General features: G+C 37.2%; 1 protein-coding gene across 1 annotated transcript in view; it reads left to right on the forward strand.

The window, feature by feature from the left end:
* LOC118975716 (contactin-5) overlaps positions 1 to 19,591 on the forward strand; it is a 252,885-nt gene that overhangs the window by 195,678 nt on the left and 37,616 nt on the right. Inside the window, exons 7-9 of the mRNA XM_037029796.1 lie at positions 657 to 727; positions 2,812 to 3,046; positions 12,453 to 12,562. Coding sequence (XP_036885691.1) covers positions 657 to 727; positions 2,812 to 3,046; positions 12,453 to 12,562 — 416 coding nt within the window. The remainder of the gene's footprint in view (positions 1 to 656; positions 728 to 2,811; positions 3,047 to 12,452; positions 12,563 to 19,591) is intronic.

Raw genomic sequence — 19,591 nt, forward strand, 5'->3', positions numbered from 1 at the left:
TAGCCTGGAAAATGATTTCTTTTAATAGTTTCTTTCATTTAACCGTTCTTCATTTGAAAATGTTTCCTTTCAACTGCGGATTTTGTGGTTTGGTGCAGTGAAGGGGAAATCTATTTCTTTGACATATTTATTATTTTAATATTTATTTGAAAAAGTTGCACCGGGTGCTTATATATTTTGCAGTTTGCAGAGATATTCATCCTTAGATATTTTTTAAATGTTTATTTGTTTCAATAAGTTTTCCTTCCATGGAACTAGCACTACGATTTCTATGGAGCTCTTTTGGAACTTCTCATAAAGCAGTGATGCCAACGTCAATCTGGATTTTCCAGGGAGTCGTTAAGCCCTAAAACCACACAAAAGAATCACATCACTAGAAGAGAGAAAGTTTGCCAGGCAAAATCTAACTAACCATTAGTAGATGCCATTAACTATAGTGGTTGCTATAACATAGACTTTAATATCACAGAGCATTTACAGGAGGAATGGTTTGGGGACACAATTATGTGGCCATGAAAAATATACATCACTGGTAGATTTGAAAGCAGAGTACCTGACAAACATCTTGTTTTAATGCAGAATATTACCACTCTAAATTCAAACACCTAAGTTATACATCTATTTGTTACTCACTCTCTGCCGGTTTTTATCCATAGTTCCAAAGATAGCACCCACCAACGTAAGTGGAAGAAGCGGAAGAAGGCATGAGTTAGTCATTGCCTGGGAGGTAAGAATGCCTAAATTCACAAGTCAGAACTCATTGATTCCTTAGGAAATGATGCTACATATCTATTATCTGTAGTTGGTACAGAGAGACTGAGTAATTTCTCTTTAACTTAGGTGAAGAAACTTTTTGAGTATGCTATTACTCAGATAAATATTGTCTTTCTTCATTTTCATACCAGGCCCCTGTTGACTTTTCTCCAAGTCTGTGGAATGCCCTCCTGTCATATAGGCTACCTCAGAGTAAAGTTTGAATAATTAAAATAAATCCCTTTGTATATCACTTCAGATGTTTGTTTGGTTTAGCTTGATGTTTAATTATTTCACAATTAGGTAGCTCCCTTGACTTAATTTGCAGACTAAAACCATTGAGGAGGAAAGAACTGACCACCCCTGAATTTGTGGCACGGTACCTCAGTTACTTTATTTATCTCATACAACAATTATATTAGTGGGAAAATTTTTTGTATTAAAAACTGTGAAACTGAGACAGAGTTTAACCACCTTCTCTGAAAAGTAGTGGAATTGTGAGTTTGGTTACAAAACATATGTTCTTTTGTCTTCTTCTCCATACAATCTGTAAAGTTTCTTGTCAAAGGAAAGAAGTGTGAGAGATACATTTATTTTTTATGAAGCCACTTTCCTTTTTTATGATAAATTACCTTATTATTTGATAGAGTTATGTAGTTCAAAAACCATGCCTTAGAATATGAAAATGGAATTTAAATGAAAATGTCTACTGGAAAAAAATAGACAAATTCCTGACAGTCTGTGAGAACAATGATAAAATGAACAAAAAAATTTCTTTTCCCCCTCAGAAATTTTTCATGAGCACATCCTCTGTGCTATTTTTATGTTTACTCCCCTCTTCTTCAGTAAAACATTTTGTCCTTTTTTTATTTCTACAGGGGATATTTCCCAACACCTGACCTTCTTTTAGATCCAATCTGTCTAAACGGAATTTTCTTCCCTGTATCAGCTTTGCGTCCAAGTCAACTCAGGCTGCTGTGACAAAAATTGTATAGAGTGGGTGGCTTATAAATGACAAGAGTGTATTTCTCCCAGTTCTGGCAGCTGGAAGTCCACATTAGGCACCAGCAGGTTCGGATCTGGTGAGGGCCTGATTCCTGCTTCACAGACAGCCATTTTCTTACTGTGTCCTCACGTAGCAGAGAGAGAGCGCTCAAGTCTCTTTTATGAGACTACTGATCCCATTTATGAGGGCTCTTTCCTCATAACCAAAGCACCCAACAAAGGCTTATCTTCTAACAGTATCACATTGGAGGTTAGGATTTCCTCACATAAATTTGGGGGGATATAAAGTTCAGCCTATAGTACTCTGATTTTATAGTCTTTGTCTCTTTTATTCCACTCAACACACAATGTCTCCTCAAATCAAAATGCAAAAGAAACAATGTTTAGCAAATGTGCGTTGAGTATCCTCAACGTGTCAAGCATTGTGCTAGGCTGGTAACTGTGCCATCGACTGACTAGTCAATCACGATCGTACCTTTTTATGTTGTGCCATTGATGCCCACTTAACAAATTTAAATGTAAGCAGTATAATACAGGAAGATTCTTGAACAAATGTTGTTTTTCATTTTACATATGTTAGAAAAGCATGAAAGCAGTGGGAAAAAACAGTAGTAGAAAGATCTTACATTAATGTCTCCTAAATTTTCTCTATGAGGGGCTCCATGGAGCATTACTAGTGGCAAGGTTTTCCTGGCCACCCGACCATGTGACATTTTCCACAATATGTTCAAATCTAGTGTGGAATCCGAAGACCTTCATTTCACATATCGGACTCATTGGAACAAATTTGTTTCACTTCAGGAGTTTTCAGTATCCTTAGTACTTTCATTAAATACCAACTAATATCATTTAATTTTTCATCCCTTACCCTTAAAACCTTTTACATTTCCAATGACTACCAAGTGATTATGTTATGCTGGCTTTTAAGGTAGTACAAAGATTTGAGTCTCCTTTTCTCTAGTTATCAGTAATTTTTTTACATGTAAAGTTTTGGAAGAAGTGAGTTTTTAATCTGTCATTCTGCTGATAATTAATTGCATTTTTCTTCTTTAGCCAGTGTCAGAAGAGTTTCAGAATGGGGAAGGCTTCGGCTATATTGTGGCTTTCAGGCCCAATGGAACACGTGGTTGGAAAGAGAAAATGGTGACATCCTCGGAAGCTTCAAAATTCATTTATCGAGATGAAAGTGTTCCTCCTCTTACTCCTTTTGAAGTTAAAGTTGGTGTTTATAACAATAAAGGGGATGGACCTTTCAGTCAAATTGTGGTCATATGTTCAGCTGAAGGAGGTCAGTTCCATTATCCTCATTATTTTTATTTGAAATATGTAAATATTTTATTTTGTTATGTGAATGAGACATTATTGAATCCTTTATTAGAAAACACAGTTACAACAAAAATAAAAATACAACACTTATTGTCCCACTATACTTTTTATGTATATTTTCAGATATTTTTCCAAACTATTTTTATTCTAAAAAATTGATCATTTCGTATATATTGCTCCGTGCTCTTCACTCCCTAATGGTATATGGCAACTATCTTTCCATGATAATAACAATATTTGTAATGGCTATAGCGTATTCTACTCTCTGGATGGACAGTTTACCGATCTTTTGGGGTTTAAAAATTAGATAATTTTATATTTTAACACATTAAATTTAAATTTGTGTGAAATAAATTTCAATGAAGATCCCACATGTGTGGCCAGTATTAGTTAGTACATATTTATTACTAACCTCATTCACACAACATTGTACTAATAAAGGAGTTTCAGACAGGACTTTCTGTTGGAAGATGTTCACATGTGACGTCTTTCAATCCTCTTGACAATGTTGCCTAGTGGGCATTGTTATCCTCTTTGTAGAGAAAGAAAATTCAAGTTCAGGAAAGTTAAAGGTTACACAGCTTGTAATTGAGAATAGAAGCAGGTCTATGGAATGATTACATCCTTGATTTTCCTTTAGCACACTGCCTTCGTATGCATAAGCTCATATGGTCCTCAGTATAAAACTACTGTGTTAGTAGGACCTAGTAGGCGCTATACCCATTACTCAGCCTCCTTCATCAAAATCCTGGGTTCTGTTAAGTTTTAAAACAAAAATCAGATTTTCTGAGAGATCTTACCTCTAAAATCAGCTTTTCTTCTTAATCCTTTTATTCAAGTGCAAAATTTCAGTTGGCCCTGGGAGTAAAAATAACACCTTACATGCCCTGAATTTGACAAATGACTGAGAAAATGTTCCACCAAAAGCAGCACTTACTAGACCTTCTGAATAATCATTGTCTTTATAAACTGGCCTTTTTACTTCTTTTGTGCCCACATTGGTGACTTTTGAAAGCTAAAGAGAATTCTTATCTTTTGGTGCTGGCGTTTATAGGGAAGACATAAATAAGGCTGTTTGAATATTGATTTAAATATTCAGTGTGCGAATATTTTAGTGTGCGATTTAAATAAAATGTAGTCTTTCAGTACAAACTGCCTTGTGTTTATATAACATAAAGCCAAATTTTGAAGCCAAGGCAGACAGCTTCTACTAGAATAAGAATGACCAGGAAAGTGAAGAACAAGTGACAACAAGGAATTATAGGTGTCCTGGTGAGGTACACGTGCATCTCAACTCTCCGATGTGTTTTCATAGACAGGTGGTGCACCATATTAGTTATACGAATTCCAACAACCGAATCTGTGGTGAGAATCTCAAGCTCCACTGTACTTTTCAGGAAACTGAGGCTCAGAGAGATTAAGTAACAAACTGAAAATTGATAGCACGGAGTGACAGAGTTGTGACAGTACTTAAGTGGCTTTGAACCCAGGTCTACATGACTCCAAAAGTCATGCTTTTAGCCACTACCCTACGCTATCTCACCAGGAAAATATATAATAATATTTTGTTTAAATTATATTAATTATATTATGTGATTATATAAAATATATAATATTTTTTGCTTTGATGTTGTACCAAGAATCTTTTTGAATCTCTTTGAACATATTTTATTCAGGAAGTGCTGCCTTTACTGTTGCTTTAAAATTTCTTCAACCTAATCATCGAGCACATAGCCCCAAAGGTTACATGAGATGAATTTGAGGAGTTTGTGCACGTGTTTTATATGCTAACACCAGTGCTGCCTCTAAGAAATACAGATTTGTACTTTCCTTGTCAACTTTTGCTTTGAAATTAAATTATAGCAGCTACCATGGGTTGTTTAAACTGTGTTTCCTTAAACTTGAAATGACTTGCCTTTGGAGATTTCTCTTTCAAGCTAGAAAGGAAGCATGCATATTTTCTTTCAAAGGCACTGAGGTTGTTACTGTGACATTTCATCGTAACATTTTATTTATTTGGGTAGACTGAAATATGAAAAATATCAGGCAAATGAAATCTGGTTAGAGTCTGCCTTTGTTCTGACAAAATTCAAAAATATACTTGGTACCTGTTCACTAATTAAACTTACTAATTTAGAACTTTATGTGTAAATATGAGTAAAGCTTTGCATCATTAAAAGATGTCAGCTAAGAAAGGCAGTACAACGGGAAGGAAGAGCATTTGCCTGGAGTCAGCGTAGCCTGAGTTCAACCTGTTTGCACTAACTCCGTGGTCCTGGGCAGGCCATCCATCTCGCTGAGCCTTGCCTTCCTCCGTTTCGAGGTCTTCAACAGGAACATATCCAGAAGCCACCAAAAACCTAAAACTAAAAGTTTGTTAATTTATTCTACGTTAAAAATGTTCATTTAAATTGTAATTGTCCCAGAATGGGCAGTAATAATACATCCACTTTTGTCACATGATGAAAAGAAGAAAATCAACACTCTTTTTTAGCAACTTGGCTAATTGGTTTACTTGAAAATGAGTAAACATTTTTGAGATTGAACTGTTTTTAAAGAGTCAAGGCCTGTGATCAACTCATAAAATAGTACATTGGACTCAGGCCAGTGAAGACGCCTCTCCTCTATGTCTATGGGCGTTTATACAAACCCACAGCACACCATCATCGTACTCTTGCCCAAAGCCCAAGTGACGTCTGATTGAGACTATATTTCTCCATAAGACAAATTCTGCCTCTTAGTCTTTCATTAACATAGTTTACCAGCTTATCACCTTAAAATCCATCCATATTTTAGATGAATTTAAAAACAAGAGGATTGTGACTGGCTTTCTATTTCTCTTTGTGGACATAGCTCTTCCTTTGCATATCAGACGTGCCCAATACATGCCTAGAGGTGACACCAAGGCAGGAAGAAAACACGCACTTGATGCTGTATTAACTGCAGCCAACAGACCTCATGTGGATTGAAGGCGAGCACAGAACACAAGGACTTCAAGACACACCTCACAGTACTAGTTCCCAGCCCATTTCCTACTGGCATATTGATGATGAATGACATTCACATCCAGAACACACTCCCATAAGGGCTATACCCTCTATACGCATTCCCTCTACCCTCCACTCTTTTCTTTTCCTCTCTAGAAAGCCTATGGAAATGCAAGTGAGAATTACATTACTATAGCAAAAACTTTGAATGTAGTCTGTTTTTAAAAGAACTAGTCATTTATACATACTGATAAGTAGTAAATCATTTGGGAAGTGACTCTGACTTGTGACATTGAGGTTGGTCTTTTTTTTCAGTTGCCCCAGAGCTGTCAGAAAAGCTCCAAATGATTCTTCTGCTAATACCCTGGAGTGTTTGAAACTTTCCAATGTTTCCACAGTAGAAGTCACCCTGAATTGCTCTGTCAGTGCCAGGCAGCATCTGACACAAGCCTGGAAGGAGAGATATTTTGCCTGCCAGGACTTTCATGCACCCTGCACATACATCAATTATCTATACTCTTTAAACCAAGCAAGAATTGCATGCCCTCTAACCCTGACTTGACTTCAGATACTAGTGGATGGTATAATCCTATGTAATAATACTCTTGTTTTGGAAACAATTTTAATTTTTTTAATGAATAGCAAAGCTTTGACAGAGTGATTTTAAAATGCATGGTAGAAGTGATAAAAGTAATGTTTTTTCAAGATGAAAAAATCAGATTGAACTTTACTTTCATATTTCTAGAAATACTCATCAAACTTACATCCATTTATCGTTTAATTTTCATTATTAGAGCTTTGAAAAGGGAGAGAATCTGGGCATCCAATTACTTCTATCAGAAAAATATGAAAAAATTCAATATAGATTAATCATAGATTGAAATATTTGTTTAATTGGGGTTTACTTTAGCCTTTTCTAGGTTTTTTGGCTTTTGCCTTGCATGGAAAATTTGTGATACTTTTATTTTTATTAAAATCAAAAAATGTCTCCTCATTTCTGGAGAATGATGTGCAATTATTTCCTTGCAAATGGAGCTACCACAGCTCAAATTAAAAGCCAGCATTCACAAGCTGTTATTCTACTGATCAGTTGCTAGCTGAAACCAAACTCAGTGGGATTGATGTGAACTTGAAAATTAATAAATCAGCATATTAGTTGTAAAATACAAGAAATAATTTCCTGTCTTTGCCAGATGACCCATTTGGATTAGTGCCTGTAAAAGTTCAACTACAGCTGTCTTCACTGCATTTTTAAATAATGAAATAATAATCCTTCTCCGAAGGAGTTTATTAAGCTCTCCTTTGATTAATGCTGGTGCCCACCGTTCCTGGGAAGTCAGATGTATAATCAATATTACAAGCACAACCCCCAGATTACTTGGAGAACTCCTGCTGCTAGATCACTTAATACAAATGTATCATCTAGATTTACGAACATGGTAATGCTGTTCAAGATTTTTAACCCAACAGAAACTGAAATCTATCAGTCTGTCTGTTTCATATGCCGAGATTGGTGTGAAGTTAGCCATGCCGTAATTATAATATCATCATAAGTAGAGAGGGAGATAAAGAGAGGGTGTGGGAGATCTTTCTAAGCCTCTGAGTCAATTAGACATACGGCTAGTACCATCTCAGAAACAGATTCCTGGATTTTCATCAAATTACCTGAGTATTACATGAGTATAATAGAAGCGAGAGGGGCAGGAAACATCTGTGATTTGCAGATCAAGAGAGTTTTAGAGATGCCTAAATGTAACAGGATCTATGAGGAGTAGGTGCAGTTATGATTCAATTTACCAAAAGTTCCATGAAATAAGCTCTGCCCTGTGTTACTTGGTGGATTGGAGCATCGTCCAGTAGATGGAGGGATTGTGGGTTTGATTTCATCCCCATAGGGGCAGGTACCTGGGTTGTGGGGTTCCATCCCCTGTTGGAGCTCACGGGAGAATGTGGCCCATCAAGTGTTTCTCTCTTGCATCTCTATCTATCGATCGATCGATCTATCGATCTATCGATCTATCGTCTATCTATCTCTCCCCCCTCCTTCTCCCTTCTCTCTTTAAAAGCAATTTTTAAAAAACGTCCTCAAGGGAATATAAAAAATTTCATGAAATAGATTACAAGTAGTAAATAGCATGTGGCAGGACAAATAAGAGATGATGGGGTCTTGGTGATTTCTGGTAAAACTTAGAGAGCCCAGGTGTAGATCCCAACATCAACAGCCTTGAGAGAAGTCAAGAGTGGAGGGGCAAGGAGAAGAGAGAGCAAAATAGCAAAGGGAAAGGCACGAGGTGTGTATAACACCGATATGTACACAGCAGCAGAAGAGCCTGGTGGTTAGGCCCTAACTGCCTTGTTCAAATCCTCTCTCTGCCCTCTAGCAGCTGTGTGACTTTGGGACAGTTGCTTATCCCCTCTGACCCTCAATTTTCTCATCTGAAAATACTGAAAGTGATAGTAGGGTTGCTAGATGGTTAATTAATACCTATAAGGAATCTGCATAGGAATTGGCACAGGTCAAATCTTCAAAAATTGGTGATTATTACTTTTGGTTTCTCCTTATCTATTTAGTCTGTTCTTTCTATGTTCTTTATTTTTAATTTTATTCCATTTATTACTCTTTCAGTTATTTGGAGCTAATTGGGCAACAAGAGACTATATATATTCCCTGTAAAATTTCTCCTGTGCCCCAAAACTGACTCTGAGAGATGGGGAGTGAACCAGCCATCTCCTTAGAACCCATTTTAAAACTACAGAAGGAAGAACACTTGAGACCTGAGTTCTAGTGGGGACTCTTTCAGAGTTGAAAGCAGAGTTTGGATGAGTTGCATTTTTCCTCTACAAAATGAGCACTTGAATTTAGAACATACATTTACAACTCAAAAGATGAGAGAGGTCAGGTAGGAAACACAAACAAGTGAAGCAGTCTCAGTGAGGTAATGCAGAAGTAGCCGGGACTCTGGCCCACTGGAAAGCACGTGCCCTGACAAGTGATGCCAGCTGCTAATTCTCAGCTACCAACACCAAGAATTCAGACTTGATACTGCCCTTTTCTCCCCAAAAGAAGCAGGAAACTTTTATTATATATGTTGGAATAAATTATTTTTAACACTTGAAAATATATTTTTTTAATTTTTCATTGTTCAATTACAGCCGTCCTTATTTCCCCCCATTACTCTCACTGCCCTGCCCACCCCCACCTCCCACATTCAATCCTACTCCCCCCCACATTTGTTGTCCATGTCCATGAGTCCATTATACGTGTTCCTGGACCTGACCCTTCCCCTTCTTTCCCTCATTATCCCCCTCCACTCTGGTCACTGTTTGCTTTGCTCACTTGTTTGTTTTGTTGATTAGGTTCCACTTATTTAATACATGATTTGAACAAATGAAATGCTACTTAAAACCAACTAGCCATCCATTTGTGAGCTTTGATCCAAGTGTCTTCTAGAAGATTCTTTCTAGTTGTGACTTTCCATTACTGTCACAGTGGGATACCCCAATACAACGGCTAGTTCCAACCCAAACCAGATATTCTGTAATCCAGTCACTCAGCCTTGCCCACAGGTAGATTTTTTGATCCACACAAGAATGTTCTCTTGGCTATAAATGGCACATACTGAAACTTTCTGAAGGAAACTGACTGAGATTACAATTTTACATGCTGAAATTTCCAGTTTAGGTATTATTTTAATATATATGTGCATCTCCTTCTGATATTATCTAAAAGGTAAAACAAATAAAAAATGACCATTCAGTTCTTATTTTATTCATTTACCCTCATTTAATTGGAAGCAACTATACTGTTTAGCTTGCAAAAATGCAATTGTGAAATGTCATCTTGGGTCTGACCCTGATTTAAAATCCTCAGAGTTTATAGAAACTAGGATAAATAGAAATTAGGATGCTCGTTTGGGAAATACGTTTCAGAATATTTTTTCTTTTTTTAACTTTTCTTATTTTTTACTTGAAAAACCTTTCTTATTTCTATTTGAGAAGGACTTAAATGTGTGTAGTGCTACAGAAAGCTGATAGAGAGATAGCATCGTTTCTCTAGAGCTGGAGATAGAAAGGCTGCCACCAACCACATACTTTGTGCTTCTGAAATTAGTTATCCCCCTGCAATCTTCTTTGACAAAGACGTAATTGCTTCACGAATATAAAAGCAGAAAAGAGGCATTTGGCACACAAATCTTTTCAATGCGTTCATTTAAAAGATAAGCCAAACTGCTTCGGAATAGAACGTTTCCCCTAAGTGGTAGCTAAATCCTGGAGATCAGCTTGTACACATCTTAACAACATGAGCACTTCCTTTCCTTTACTTGCAACATCGAGAATCTTAACTCCTACTAAAAAGCAATGAAAAAGATTGTGTTGCGAGCCTGCTGATCTGAATTTTAGAATAAAATAGAAGCAGAAACCTTTCCCAGAATTTTTTCATTAGGCAGATCCACAAATAATGGGCAGTTGCAAAGTTAGATAAGGGAAACCACTAGCAAAATAAAATAATAAAAGATACTCAAAGAGTGACAGAATGGGAAATTACAATTTGTAAAGGTACAATTTATACATTATACCACAGCATGAATTAATGTCAACTTCTGTGTAAAGATGAATATGAATTTACCAAAGCATTTTGAGTTAACATAATTATAGCACCTGATCTTCATGAAAGCTTTACCAGAAGAAAATTCTTGCTCGGTGCAAACGTATGCCTTTGAAAACCTGTTTTGTTGACTTCTTTTACAATAATAAGGGTAGATGTTTTGATTGATATTCCTTAACTGATACTATGTATAAATTCTCCAAATAGATGTGTGATCACCTTCCATTAGAAAAGACAAAATGTCAAAAAAATGGTTAAAGTTCCTTTGATACCCCTCATAATTACTTTTAAAATTTTTATTTAGAACTCTATCTTTGTCTTATGGTTCCCTAAATCCAAAAATCATAACAAAGCAAAACAAAAACAAAAAAATCTAAAACCAGAATCCAAAAACAACAAAAAATCCACACCATTTTCAACCAAGAAATCTGAGCTTCTGCCGGTGATATGGGTTAATATCAAAGACTCTACAGTTTTTATGGGATAAAAGTTTTTCCAATCAAATTGGTACAGAACTGCTGTTTGAACTAATGGCTGGCCTTTATTCTGCCATTTCATTTTACGTGTGTTTGTGACACAGTATTTATAATTCTGCAGTGTCAAAGTGGAAAATATTTTGTTTCTCATACAGAGTACAACCTCAATGTGCTGCTTTGGAAAAAAAATAGTGAGAAAGGTCACTGAGCAGAGCAACAGCGCTGAGACCTTCTGAGGCTTTTCCTTTCCATTTTACACCTGTCTTAAAAGTCAGCCCATGCCTTTTAAATATCATGAGTTATAACGTATTCCTTATAAATTCATGGAAATGTAGTTTTGGGGTTGAAACAGCAACAACAAAAAACAACTCAAGCAGCTACACCATTAGTGCCTGCACAGTGTAAAAAAATAAAATAAAATAGTAAGAAGTGATATTTTGAAAATGAATGCCTTAAGTGACAGGGACTATACTAAACATTTTATATGTAACATGCCAATTAAAACTAACCTCAAAAAGTCTCCGAGCTAAGTGTTTTTATTGTGCCCACATCAAGAAATGAGGGAGCTGGAGCTGAGGAAGATGTGAAGCGACTTGCCTGAAGGTAAATAAACATAACGTTTTTGAAGGCGAAAAGCAGGGGCAGCAGCAATAATAACAAAAAAGTCAATTCCGATTCTTAGTCCATTCTTTTCATCATTATGGTTGATGGCAGGCAACTTAAGTCGAGCAATTTAACTTCTCCAAAAATGTCCTAGTTAATCCAAGGGTAGAGATCTTTTTTTTTTCAATGAATTGAATTTAATAAACATTTCTTTTTCCTTGATGCAGTCTCCTGACACATTCTTATTTTCTTTATCTCTTCTCTTTTTTATGTTTCTTTTTTTTAAAATATATTTTATTGATTATACCATTACAGTTGTTCTATTCCCCCTTCATTCCCCTCCGCCCTGCACACCCCCTCCCCCACCATTCCCTCCCTTTAGTTTATGACCACGTGTCTCAAGTTCTTTTTTTTTTGAGATGTTAAGATGGTTTTATTTTATTTTTTCCAAGGGTAGAGATCTTTGCTTGTCTTGCTTGATTTGCCATTTCTTGTGGATAAGGAGTTGATGACAATCAACCCAATTATAGAAATCCTAAAAGGAATCTTTTTATCTTGTGTTTTTTATAACTACAATGGCACTTCATTGCCAAAATAAGGTGGAAATAAGAAATACCTGACATATTTAGGTGCAATGTTTTGATAGACATAACTTGTTACCATTGCGGTTTATTATTTCCATTTTTCTTCATACAGAACCCAGTGCTGCTCCCACAGATGTTCAGGCCACAAGTGTGTCCATGTCAGAGATTCTTGTTGCATGGAAACATATTAAGGAGAGTCTAGGAAGACCACAGGGATTTGAGGTATGAACAGAATTATCAAAAATAAGCTTTGTTACCTCTGCTAGCATCATATTCTTGCAAAGAGATGGTTTGGTGACATTTTAACAGAATCATATTCCTTTGAAATTTTGCTCCATGGCAAAGAGAATAGGAAGTACGCTCTTATACTGACAGGTATCACATTGCTCATGAGCTGGCTTATTTTTTTCAATACAGAAGTTTCTATTGCACAACGCAAAGTTTTTTTTTTCTTTTAAAGAAGTGAAAATAGATCTATTTCAAGAACTACAGCTGGCTATTTACTGTTATCCAATTCATTGGTTGTTAAAAACATTTGTGTATTTTCCTCTAATAATTAAATGTGTAAAACAAGTCTTTCTACTATACTGTCCTTGGCAAATCTTACCTCCTATACTAACTTCTCAAATTTGCTTGGAACTTAGTGGTGTGTACCTACTTGTTCAAATGCTGTTTAATTCTTTAAATTGTGTCACTTTTAAACACAGACATGCAGCCTTATAATGGTGAAAATTTTATAACAGTTCATTGAGTTGAATGAAATGTTAGCTTTCAGGATTGTGGTCAGGGTGTGAACTGGAATATTCCACAAAAACAAGATGGCTGCTCCTCACACACCTCTTCTTGCCTTCAGCAGTCATTCAGAGGAAGTAGGGGGGATGCAACTAATAAAAGATAAAAAAAGAGCCCTGGCTGGTGTAGCTCGGTGGATTGAGCGCTGGCCTGCGAACCAGAGGATATCAGTTTGATTCCCAGTCAGGGCACATGCCTAGGTTGCAGGTCAGTTCCCTGCAGGCCAACTCCCAGCAGGGGACGCACGAAAGGCAACCATACATTGATGTTTCTCTCCCTCTCTCCTTCCCTTCTAAAGATAAATAAATAAATAAAATCTTTAAAAAAAAAAAAAGAATCAGCATAGGGCCTAAGATCTTAGTCACCTTTAAACTTTTTAATTCTTTTACTCTCTAGCAATTTACTCACTAAGAAAAAATTATCTTGATTTTTAAAAAATGATAAAGTATATAAATTGTACACTAACATGGTTTCTGGGGTAAAAACACATTTTCTTATTCTCTTTGAGTTTTTAAACCATGCCTAAGAACAATTTGATTAATATACAGCTAGCATTAGATCATGATTACCGCGATTATACAATATTTCTAAGAGTTACAGCAAGGATCATTTTTAAGGAACAATCATATCTATACAATATCATGGATTTATCTCTATAGCCTTGCTTCAATCCATTATTTGGTGATAGATAATTCAGTATTATCTTACCAGGATTGCATGTTTATTTTATTACAATCCTTTTTTCCTGTCCATGCTGCAGGGAACATGTCTGGTCACCAGTGAACCCAGGACTTGTAATAATTGGTCCATGGCACCTAGAATAACTTAGTTGTTGAATGAATGAATATCTGTGCTTCACAACCATCCCCTCTTAGCACCAATGTAGAAGATACTGTGTTGGCCTTCCCAGCTCCTCTTTAGAGGGCCAAGGCACCATTCCCCAGCTGCTGTGAGGGTTGGCCACCAACGATCCTCAGCTTCTCCTCGGCAGAATTTCCCCCCAACCAGAAGTGCTGCCTTACCTGAAAGATCACTTCCCACACAACCAGGCAACCTGAGACCAATGACTGACTCTGTCTGCTATTGGCCCCTTCCTCAAGGAGGAAAAAGTATATGTTGCAGTGTATGATTCAGAGCCTTTGCCAAGTGTATCAGACCAAAACTACATTATCTGGGCCCACACTCTTCCTCAGCCTCCTCTTCTTTTTTAATTCTCCTTTCCACCATTCCTTACAGATTTACCTGCAAGCATTCTCACAATAAATCACATGCCCTCAAATCCCGGTCCCAAGCTCTGCTTCTAAGTAACCCAACCTAAAACTCGGTAAATATAGACCTACCTAGACCTTTGAATCAGAACATCTGGTGTGCACCCTTTTAGCAAGTCATGGAGTGTAGAAGAATGAGGATCCAGGCTCCTCTGTCTCAAAGTGGTGCTGCTCTCACACAGCCAGCCCCCCTCGGCCTTTTTCCTGCCCACTCTAGTAGCATGACATTCGCATTCCCACAATGATAGACCTGAAATAACAGCTTTCTGTGAGGTCCCGCAGAGATCCTGTGAGATTCAGATTCCTGCACAATTCTTCTCATCCTAAGATTAAGTCATTCATTTTTCAATCAACAGATATTTATTGAAAGTCTACTAGGAACCAGAACTAGATGCGAGGGATAAAACAATGAGCAAAAAAAATAAGTCTCTTTTCTAATGAAGCCGATATTGTACTAGAGAAGGCAAAGGATAAAGAAACTACAAAAATGTGTAATATGATATTAATTGATGATAAATTCTTTATAGAAATATGAAACTGGCCCTAGCTGTTGTAGCTCAGTGGATTGAGTGTGGACTGTGGATAGAGGGTCACCAGTTTGATTCCCAGTCAGAGCACATGCCTGGGGTATGGGCCAGGTCCCCAGTGGGGGTGTGTGAGAGGCAACTACACATTGATGTTTCTCTCCCTCTCTTTCTCCTTCCCTTCCCCGCTCTCTAAAAATAAACAAATAAAAATCTTTTAAAAAATAAATATGAAACTGGACAAGAGTGTAGAGGGTGAAAGAGTCTGCTATTTATACGGGTTTGAGAAGTCACCCTTTCCGGGGTTTTGACAGTTGAGTAGAAACATAAGAGAGAGAAACAGAGAGGGCAGCACACTCAAAGTCTCTGAGATAAGAGCATGCTGGCCTTTTTCAAAGAACAGGAGGGGAGAGATTTGGTGAGAGCGCAGTAAACCACAGGGAGGGTGGGGCCTGAATGATGGAAAACTTGCCAGAGCAAAACCAGGTTACATGGGGTCTTATGAACCGCAAAAGGAGTTTGATTGTATCTAGAGTAGGAGAAGAGGCCATTTGAAGGATTTTTTAAAGGAACAGTCAAGGCAGGACCTGACATTTAAAAGCCCCTCTTTCATTTAGAGGGTACAGAGTAGACTTTAGAGAAGACCTCAGAAACAACAGTGGAGAGGCAATTGGTCCAGCCTAGGTAGTGATGAGGTTGCTTTCGACTAAAACTGCCACAGTAGATTTGATAAGAAGTGGACCTTTTAAGATATATTTTCAATTGGAGATATAGCAGAACTTGCTAATAAATTGGAGGTAGAGTGTGTAAAAGAGGAGAGTCAAAAATAATTCCAGGGCCCTGGCTGGTGTACCTCAGTGGATTGAGCACAGGCCTTCAAACCAGAGTATCAGGGTTCGATTCCCAGTCAGGGTATATGCCTGGGTGGCAGGCCAGTTCCCAGCAGGGGACACACAAGAGGCAACCATAGACTGATATTTCTCTTCCTCTCTCCTTCCCTTCCCCTCTAAAGATAAATAAATAAAATCTTTTAAAAATTTTTTAAAATAAAAATCTTTAAAAAAAATAATAATTCCAGGGATTTTTGACCCAAGGAAGTGGGTGAATAACATGCCATGCACATAGATGAGAAACTGAGAAAAGCACTTTTTAGAGAAAAAAATCAAGGATTCTGGTTTAGATGTGTTAAACATTATAAGCCTTTTTATTTCTGAAAGGGTTGGCAAATAGTTTTTGTGTTAAGAGAAAGGCTAGAGATAGAGCTGTAACTCCAAGGAATCACCATGTGTGAGTGGTTTTCATGCATGTACTGGCTGAGGTTACTGCATATTGATAAAGACGTCTGAAAACTGAGCCTTCGGTGGTGCCTGACCATTTGGACCTCAGGAAAGGAGCGGATCTGACCAAAGAAAGTAAAGGAGACACTGAAGAAATTCAGAAGCCTAAGGAAGAATTTTAAGATGGAGTGATCTTCTGAGGCAAAGTCTGCTAAAAAAATTCAGAAAGATGGGGACCGAGATGGTCCAATGGATGTGGCAATGCCGAGACCTTGCCGACCCTGGTGAGAGGGGTTTCTGGAGTGCTGGTGATCTAGGCTTGACCAGAGAGCAGGATCAAGATCACCCAAGTGTGACACTCAAGAGTGTCAGAGCACAATGTTCTTGCTATATCTATTTCACTCAGAATGACAAATTATCCCAAGAAAAAAGGAATTTCTTTAAATATCAAACATTAATAGGAATGAATCAAATTCTAGAACAGTCAACACAATGACCACATTCTTAAATTAAAATAAATCAATTCAAATTCTGACAACTATTTTTACACATTGAAACAACACAAATTCCAAAGGTGCAGTAACATCTATTCTATTATATAGTACACTATAAATTGTTGTTTTAAAAATACGACAACTTGTTACCAAAAAAATCAAAATTTTGTTAATGGAAAATTTAAACGTATGGTTTTATAATCAGATAATAATGAAAACTTTACATAATTCAGTGGCCAACTCTATATTAACTATCATTTTGAATCTTGATGATGAATGTTTTGAACTCTGCATCTGATAGGTTGTCTACCTCCTTGTCACTTAGTTTTTTCAGTAGTTCTGGTTGTGGATTGTTTTTAAATTGGTTATCCTTCTTTTGGTTGTGCAAAAAAAGTGAAGCCTTTCTACCCATGCCCCTATCTTGTCCAGAACTGTCCCTATGTGCCATTTTGAGAGGTGTGGAGATGGTGTTTGGGGTCATCTCCCTTTTTTTCCCTGAATTACAATGTGTGAATCAGACAGAAAGATTCTTCTCTTATAAATATTGTACTCTAATGGGGAAAACAAACAAGTAATAAACAGGCCAACAAGTGATTAAAATAAACTGAGAGAAGAATACATATAGAAGTTCAAGGGTAGAACATACCAGGTTCCTTTAAGGAACAGAAAGAAGTGGAGCAACTGGACCTTGGTGAACAATGGTGTAAATGGAATAAAAAATAGTCAGAATTAAGTGGGCAGAGACAAGATTATGTAGGAATATGTAGATTCTAGAAAGAATTTGTATTTTATTTCAAATGCAATGAAAAGCTATTGGGGCAAATACAGGAGAAAAGTGACAATGTATGATTTATACCTTTTTAAAACATCAATCTGGCTGCTCTTCGTAAAGAAAAAGGAAAAGGGGGAAAAGTCAGGAATAGAAGTTAGGAGGTTATTACAATAATTTCAGCAAGAAAGATGGTAACTTAGACTACGTCCTAAGAGTGGAAAAGGATAAAAGTAGACATAACTTTTAGGCAGGTCAGCAGGATCTCCTGACCAATCAAATGTGGATGAAAAGGAAATGATTCCTACACTAGTGAGATGAGCGAATGAATCAATGTTGGTACCATCTACCAACAATATTGGGAAAAACTTGGGCAAGGAAAAGATTTGAAGGTGGGAAATAAAGAATCCTACTTTGGCTAAATTCAGTTTGAAATGCCTATTGGAAATCTAAGAGATAAGTCAAATAAGCAGTAGAATATGTGACTTTGGAGTCTTATAAGAGGTCAGGTTTGAATACATAAGAGTGGCAGTCATAGTGGTGGTAGTAAGGCCATTGCACTTGATGAAAGCACCTAAGGACAAATTTCCAGAGAAGAGAAGAGGGAGGGAGAGGATGGGAGGAGGAATGGGGACGGGGTTGCACTGAGCTGTCTTGATGCACTCAGCATTTAGATGTTTAACGAGGAGGCATCAGCGTAAGGGTGGCAAGGATAAATCAGTTTGGTAAAGGGAGAACAAGGCATGAGAAGCATTAAAGAAACTAAAATTGTTGCTTAAAAGAAATGATCAACTTTGTTTAAAGCTGCTAAGAAATCAAGTGAGGCCAAGAAAAATCAAAAGTAGTCAGAAAGTTGGCGGGGCAGAGACAGATTATATAGCAATATGTAGATCATGGAAAGAGTTTGTATTTTATTTCAACTGCCTATTGGGTTTAGAGGCTACTGGTGATTTTCAGATAACTCCCATAATCAAATAAGAAATAAGCTTCCCTTATGTTTTCAATTTAGTTGCTTCAGATTATAGGCATCTAATATCCCCCAAAATACTACTGCTATCTAAATTGTGATTATTGGCAACAACCTGGGGGGAGAGAACTTCAAACCAGAGCTCTCAACCCAGCAAAACTTTTGTTTCTGTGGAATCATCTAAATCTTCTTTTTAATTATTTAATTGTTGTTCAAGTACAGTTTTCTGTCTTTTACTCCCATCTCAGCCCACCCTGCCTACTGCTCTCCACTTCCCTCCCATTTCCGCCCCCCACCTTAGTTATTGTCCATGTGTCCTTTATACTTGTTCCTGAAAATCCTTCCGCTTTTCCCCTGAAATTCCCTCCCCTCTCCCCTCTGGTCACTGCTCCCCCATTCTCTATTTCAGTGTCTTTGTTTATATTTTGCTTGTATGTTTGTTTTGTTGTTTAGCTTCCTGTTAAAAGTGAGATCATACGGCATTTGTCTTTCAACACCTGGCTTATTTCAGTCAACATAACGCTTTCCAGTTCCATCCATGATGTTGCAAAGGGTAGGAGCTCCTTCTTTCTTTCTGCTGCATAGAATTCCATTGTGTAAATGTACCATAGTTTTTGGATCCATTCATTTACTGATGGGCACCTAGGTTGCTTCCAATTCTTGGCTATTGTAAATTGTGCTGCTGTGAACATTGGGTTGCATAGGTTCTTTTGGATTAGTGTTTTAGGGTTCTTAGGATATAATCCTGGCAGTGGAATTGCTGGGTCAAAAGACAGGTTCATTTTTAGCTTTCTGAAAAAATTCCATACTGTTTCCACAGTGGTTGTACCAGTCTGCAAACCCACCAACAGTAAACTAGGGTCCCCCTTTCCCCACAACCTCTCCAACATTTGCTGTTTGTTGCTTTGTTTATGATGGCCATTCTGACTGGCCATCAATAGTAAAGTAAAGTGATGTCTCATTGTGGTTTTGATTTGCATCTCTCTGATAGCTAGTGATATCGATCATCTTTTCATGTGTCTCTGGATCTTCTGTATGTCCTCTTTGGAGAAATGTCTGTTCAAGTCCTTTGCCCACTTTTTAATTGGGTTGCTTGTCTTCTTAGAGTGGAGTTGTGTAAGTTCTTTGTATATTTTGGAGATTAAACCCTTGTCTGAGGT

Source organism: Sturnira hondurensis, unplaced genomic scaffold (assembly GCF_014824575.4).
Source record: "Sturnira hondurensis isolate 20B ecotype Veracruz unplaced genomic scaffold, ASM1482457v3 Scaffold0020489, whole genome shotgun sequence".
NCBI lineage: Eukaryota > Metazoa > Chordata > Mammalia > Chiroptera > Phyllostomidae > Sturnira > Sturnira hondurensis.